Source organism: Eucalyptus grandis, chromosome 2 (genome assembly GCF_016545825.1).
Source record: "Eucalyptus grandis isolate ANBG69807.140 chromosome 2, ASM1654582v1, whole genome shotgun sequence".
NCBI classification, from domain to species: domain Eukaryota; kingdom Viridiplantae; phylum Streptophyta; class Magnoliopsida; order Myrtales; family Myrtaceae; genus Eucalyptus; species Eucalyptus grandis.
In genome coordinates this window covers 46,525,620-46,532,321 of record NC_052613.1, presented here as the reverse complement: position 1 = coordinate 46,532,321, position 6,702 = coordinate 46,525,620, and the positions used below count along the sequence as shown (strand labels likewise).

Below are 6,702 nucleotides of genomic sequence, written 5' to 3'. Positions count from 1 at the left end.
AAAAAGATACGCCCCCTCTTCCTCCTCCATCTTCGACGCCCAAAATCACCCGATCGATCGTCTTCTACACTCCCTCCTCTCCCTCCCCCTAAAATCACTTCCGCAATCGATCGAACGAGGATGTCGGCGCCGGCGTCCTCGTCGTCGTCTCTGTCGACCACCAACATCATGCTCGCCATCTTCGAGAAGAAGACGGCGGCCGTCGACCTCTACCGCCCCGTCCGCTCCTACATCGCCTTCCACTACTCCGAGCGCGAGGCCCAGAACCTGGAGGACGACCTCCAGGCCCTCCGCGACCTCCGCTCCGACCTCGAGAACCCCGCCAAGCAGCCCTCCCCCACCGCCCGCCGCGACGTCCTCCAGTCCTACTTCCGCGCCCTCTGCGTCGTCGAGACCCGCTTCCCGATCTCCCCCGACCGGGACCACATCAACGCCGTCACCTTCACCTGGCACGACGCCTTCAAGCAGAAGCTCAAGGCCTCCCAGCAGAACATCCACCTCGAGAAGGCCGCCGTCCTCTTCAACCTCGGCGCCGTCTACAGCCAGATCGGCCTCAGCTACGATCGCTCCACCGTCGAGGGGCGCCGCCTCGCCGTCCAGGCCTTCATCGGCGCCGCGGGGGCCTTCGCCTACCTCAGGGACAACGCCGCCGCCAAGGCCTCCATGGGCAGCTCCACCACGGTGGACGTGTCCATCGAGTGCGCCGGGATGCTGGAGAGGCTGATGCTCGCCCAGGCGCAGGAGTGCGTGTTCGAGAACACCATCGCCAAGGGGAGCACCCCTGGAGTGTGCGCGAAGATCTCTCGGCAGGTCGGTGTTTTTTTTTTTTTTTTTTGGGTAAAAGCAGGTCGGTGTTTGTTAATTCCTCTCGATCGCATTTGCTTCGGATGTATGACTAGTAGAGTCGGCGAGCGGGCGCTTAGTATGGACGGACTGATAGTGGAATATTGTTGGTATGTGGTGGAGAGATCTATTCTGTAAGGTTATGAAGCGGTCAAAGTAGCCGAATTCGACAGAGAACTGGTATTCATTTGTGATTCAGTTTTCTCTTCGCTTGTGCATTCCTGTTAATTTTGCTTTCAGAATAAGTAATCTGATGATTCAGAAAAGTTGATTTTGGGTTTCAGTGAATGATGATTGATGTTAGGACTATTATTTGGATTCTACAATGCTAACTTCTAGCTTTCATTTCTGGTGGTTTAGGGTTTATTATAGCACATGGTAATCTAGGTTTTGTGATGAAATTAGTGAACTTAGGACATAATACCTTTTCAATACAAAACAGGTTGGATTGTACTATGAAGAAGCATGGGCAGCTCTAAATGTGGCACCTTTGAACCAACATTTTGACAAGGGCTGGATATCCCACGTGCAGCTGAAGGCAGCTTTGTTCTATGCAGAAGCATGCTATAGATATGGTTTAGAACTGCATGAGAAGGAAGAGATTGCTGATGAGATTGCAAGGCTCCGGAGTGGGGTTAGTACTTTATCAGAGGCGAAGAAATCGACAAAAGGTGCACCACCTCAACTTTTAGATGCAATTAACAAGTTAGAGGCAAACATTAATAGAAACCTGGATAGGGCGGTCAAGGAAAATGACAGAGTTTACCTTATGAGGATTCCTTCCCCTAGTTCCTTGCCACCCCTCCCATCATTCTCTATGGTTAAGCCAATGCCGATGAATGAGGTTTTGGATGCCAGCAAGGAGAAGATGTTTGCAAGTCTTGTCCCTGATAGCAGTGCAAAAGCACTTTCTAGGTACACTGAAATGGTTGATGATATTATTCGAACTCAAGCTGAAAAGTTGCAGCAAGGAAGTGAACTTACCCGTGTGAGGCTCAAGGATATGGACCTACCAGATTCTATACTAGCTCTAGAAGGGCACTTCACTCTTCCAGTGGATCTCAAAGAAGATGTGGAGGCAGTACAGATCAGTGGGGGTCCAGCTGGTCTTGATGCTGAATTACAGCAGCTTCGGGATCTGAGGCGAGTGAATCAAGAGCTCTTGGTTCAAACCGAAGAGCTTCTGCAAAAAGAAGCCAGAGAGGATGCCCAATTTAGGGGCCAATTTGGAACACGTTGGACCAGGCCTCAATCCAGTACTCTAACGAAGAATTTGCAAGATCGGTTAAACAGATTTGCAGGTAATCTGAAGCAAGCAGCAGAAAGTGATGCCCGTATCGAGCGTTCAGTGAAAGACCATGCAGCACTCATGTCAATTCTTGATTGTCGGCCGGTAAGAGCTTCATTATATTTGTAGTTGCATTGACTGGGTTGCATTTTTTATGTGGTATGAGAAATTCAAGTTTGAGAGGATGCATCTGGCCGGCGCGGTTATGACCCAAAATGTGCATGCACCAAATTCTATAGGTTCTATGGTGATCTTTTTTTAGTGCATTATATAATGGAATCAGGCCTTTTTATTGAGCATCTTTTAATTGTGTATGGAAAAAATATATAGGCTTTGTTGGTTGTATTGAAACTCACTCAATGAAAGTAAAATTCTTCGAAGTAAATTATCAACGAAGAAAAAAATTGTTCTTCTCATAGTATGGCCATATGATCTTTGAGATGAGCTGTTCTATCAACACAATAGAATAGCGTATCATTCTCGAGAACAAATTGGGCAATATCACATAACTTGTTAAACAGTAGCTTTCTCCGTTTGAATCAGTTGATGTCCATTTTCATCAGCCTGCAGTCGGCTACTCATTTTTGTTATGTTTGCAATGAAAAATTTGTGATGATCCTTTAACCATCTTTATCTGGTTAGACTAATGCCACTCCCCTTAGCAGTTGAAATGGGTGATTGTAGCACTTGCCTAGATCATCTTTCACCAGATCATTTCTGAAAAGCATTTTTTCCCCTTTGTATCACATGAATTTTACTATACATATGGGCCAGATTTATGTTGGATATTTTCCATTGACTTATTCTGAGTGTCTACAGTCTTGATTGACGCTATTTTTTGAATTTTGAGCTTGCACAAACGTAGTTCTATTTTTTTATTTTTCCCATCCATCTTATAGTGATTGGTCTCTCCTTCCCCTTTTCCAGATTGAATCAGCTCTCCCAAGTTTGGCTCGCCCGATAATGTCTTTGGATGCGAATGAAGATGCTGTTGTGGGGGCCCTAAAGCAGAGCTTGGTAATTGTTTCTCTTGCACGACTCAGACCTTTGATTATTTTTCTCAATGTTTTACATTCCTTGTTCCCGTCGTCTCTAAATGATATACTCAATGATATTTGATTTTCCTTTATTGGTGTAATGACTATATTATTTCATGGATGGTTCTTTTCAGAGACAATTGGAAACCCTTGGTGCACAGAGAGCAGGGCTTGAAGACATGCTCAAGGAGATGAAAAGGAAGGTTAGTTTTCTAGATGGTACTTTGCTTATGCCTCTGCCATAGAATAGGTCAATGCAATACTTATAACGACTAAAAAATAGAATATTGAATGCCTTTAGAGATTATGAAGCTGTGAAACCTTATTCGTCGATATGTAATTTTGCATAAGGACTAGTTTTGAAAGAATCATTGCATCATTCAATAATTGGTTTTGTCTAACCTAGTACTGCAACTTCCAATCGTTGAATATCGGCACAATGTTCATCCTTTTGGTTAAGACATGACTTCTTTTGGCAAGCATACTTCCAGGATCATCATATCTGACTTTTTATCCTTTCAGTTAGCAAAGAGGAATTTCAAAGTCCATCTGCTGTAATAGTTTCTTGTAGTTAACTTTTTTATGTAAGAAGGCTATGCACATTGTGCATATCTCCGAACTGGGTAAGATGGTTTGGAGTCTTTGGGCCTGTGGTATTAATGTTCCAAGAGACTTGCTTTGTTGTATTAATAATGGTTACATCACCTTTCCCCTTCTCATTTGGATTGGCATTGTGTCAATCACCCTTTTCTGCCTTTTGAATTGGGCGTTGTACAACTCTTTCATTTATTTTCGAACTTCAACTCCTGATTCTACTCAACATAATTTTTTCTGGTGCAAGGTCTCATCAAGTTGAGTAGTAATCCTTTCATTTTGTCACAAATTAGTAGCTTGGTTATTTTCTTTTCCTTTTTCTTTTCTATTTCCCCTTGAGTACCTGAGACTATAGTAGCTTAAGAAGTGCTACTTTTCTTCTCTAAAAACAGTCTGGATATTTTTGTTTAAAAGATAATCATCTTGATTGCTAGTGCTCTGTGATGGAGCGCAAAAATCTGGTGGTATAGATAAATTGGTTCCTTAGCAAGATATGTGCATTAATTTCTCTTAACAGGGGTCCTGAAATTTAGCAGTTACTTTGATGTTACTTTGAAAAATAAATGCCTTTGGCTTCTCTCTGGCAGAGCCATTATTACTTTTAGATGCACTGGACTGAGCCTACCTTTATTCTTTTTGGATAGGATGATATACTGCCAAAGTTGATGGCATCGACCGGCTCTCAGGAAGACCTCTTTAAGAAGGAGGTATCAAAGTATGATCCTATTTGTGAAGACATTGCCCAAAACATTGAGGCACAAGAGCAATTATTGTTTCAAATCCAGGTTTCTTGCTGACCAGCTGCTATTCTTAATCTAGATGCTGTAAGAATGGTTCCATTGTCTTGTTTTTAATATTATGTATGTCTTGTTTCGCAGGCTCAAAATGATCAATTTTCTTCCCTTTTCAACCTTGAAGATTACAAAGGTGGGTTATGGCTGTTCCAAATTAATCTATCATTTGCTCATCTTCATTGCTAGTGAATGATAAGCAAAGACCTTCTAGGAACAACATATTTTCTTCAATTCTCAGGGTTTTGCATGTATACTAAAATTGATCTCCCTCCTTTTTCAAGGAGAAAATCAAAAGGCCTGAAGGAAGGAATGATAATGTCTCCTTATGTCCGAGTTTTGTCTTGTTGTCCCAGATTTAACTATTTTAGCCTTTGTTATTCACAGTTCTTGCTTTCTTTTTTCTTTTTAAAGTTCAGATGGGAGACCATCTACTGATTTGAGGTGACAGTTGAATTAGGTTTCAACCTAGTCCTGGGAGAGTGTGTGCATTTTTATTCCTTTTACCTCAAGTGCAATCTCTTACTATGCCTTTGTAACAGCTCTCTAAAAAGCCTTTTTTTCTTTTTCTGTTTAATGGTAGCTAATGGTATTTTCTCCTTGATTCAGATGTTACATTACTATTTCAAGAAATATGAATATTGCATTCATTTGTGATGTTTGCCTGTGGTCTGCACTTTTTTGTCCAAGTCAATTTATTAATTGTGTATATTTGTGAATGCTCCCTTCAAATTTTCAGCATCACGCGAGAAATGTTATAAGCAAATTCAAGCTGCAATAGCTAAATATCGAGAAATCAAGGAGAATATCAATGAGGGGTTGAAGTTCTATGTCACTCTTCAGGTAAAACATGCTTATTTTTGGGTGGAGTGATAATTGCGTGCTATTTAATTCATTAACCAGCTTGTTGTGAGGATGTACCCTGGCTATTATCTAATGTTCTTTGATTATCAAGGAGTTGTTTGGTTGTAATGGTTGATTCGATGGGCTAAACACGTTGAAATGATGATGAACAAAATCTATGGTTCATCCTGGGTGAGTTGTAAGCATTGGTATCCTTTTTGATTTTACAGGATGCAATAACAAATGTGAAGCAGCAGTGCAGCGATTTTGTGATGACAAGAAACATCCAATGCCGTGAAATGATGGAGGATGTACAAAGAAATATGGCTGGTCTCAGTTTCCAGGATAAAAATGCTGGTGGATACAACAACAGCTATCCTGCAGTTGGACACCAGCCTCAAAGACCCAATTCAACTGATTCCCAAACTGTATCTCGTCCTCCTCATTCACAAACTCCTCCTTATCAGCCTGCCGAGCAGACCTCCATGACTGGCTATGGATACCATCCTCCATCATATGGCTCTGCTCCGCAGCCACCACCACCTTACCAGGTTCCAGCTCAACATGGTGCCCCTTACCCCCCTCATCAACAGCAACAGCCTCCTCCGGTCAGCCACGAGTATGGCCAACCTGCATATCCTGGGTGGCGTGGGCCATACTACAATGCCCATGCTCAGCAACATGGTTCTCTTCCAAGGCCTCCGTACACTGTTCAGCCTCCGTACCCGCCATCTCACCAGGGTGGCTACTACAGGCCACAATAGGCTTGCCAGGGACATGCCCTTCTTTTTCCTGTCTTGTTTGGTATATGCTACTTGACTATCGTTGCTCCTATCCTGGAACTTTTCCTGAGGATCGAATCTAGTTAGTGTTCACTGTTCTGTCTTTATGTCCATTTATCATCAAGGTATTCTTTCCTGTGTATTATCGTTGAGTTGTGCTATACAGAGTGAATTCTGTAAGTAGCTCATTTTAAGGATTTTGGGTTGTATAGGGCTGGTGGCTGGTTTAATATATGAGCAATAAATGAAGCAAATTATCGTTCTCCTGTCCAAACCACATTGTGTGTCAATGCGGTCAAGGATCCCCATTAAATTGCCGCTTTTAAGTTATATGGCTATCACGACTTTTGTTTTAGTTATATCGCATATTAAGCAAATCATGTGACCAGTCGATCTGAATCGGTTTTGCTGCATGCACAACCAAAGCAAGAAGACATGCCCTTTTTAAGGTTCCATCGCAGGTAGAATGTCAAACAGAGGGTATCTACGGGTACGGTAAAGTTGCATTTAGCACATTTCGGAAC

At 42.6% G+C, this 6,702-nt stretch overlaps 1 protein-coding gene across 1 annotated transcript; it reads left to right on the top strand.

Annotated features, from left to right (window-relative positions):
* Positions 1-6,452, top strand: LOC104433181 (vacuolar-sorting protein BRO1). Its single transcript, XM_010045852.3, has 8 exons — positions 1-810; positions 1,286-2,236; positions 3,059-3,148; positions 3,303-3,371; positions 4,407-4,547; positions 4,641-4,689; positions 5,293-5,396; positions 5,627-6,452. Exons 1-8 carry the CDS (start codon positions 121-123, stop codon positions 6,158-6,160), a joined length of 2,628 nt encoding a protein of 875 aa, XP_010044154.2. The 5' UTR covers positions 1-120; the 3' UTR covers positions 6,161-6,452.
* The last annotated feature ends 250 nt before the right edge of the window (positions 6,453-6,702 follow it).

Coding starts and splice junctions, on each gene's coding strand:
- LOC104433181 (XM_010045852.3), top strand. CDS start 121: ATGTCGGCGCCGGCGTCCTCGTCGTCGTCTCTGTCGACCACCAACATC. Junction 811..1,285: donor GCGCGAAGATCTCTCGGCAG/GTCGGTGTTTTT, acceptor AATACAAAACAG/GTTGGATTGTACTATGAAGA. Junction 4,690..5,292: donor CAACCTTGAAGATTACAAAG/GTGGGTTATGGC, acceptor TCAAATTTTCAG/CATCACGCGAGAAATGTTAT.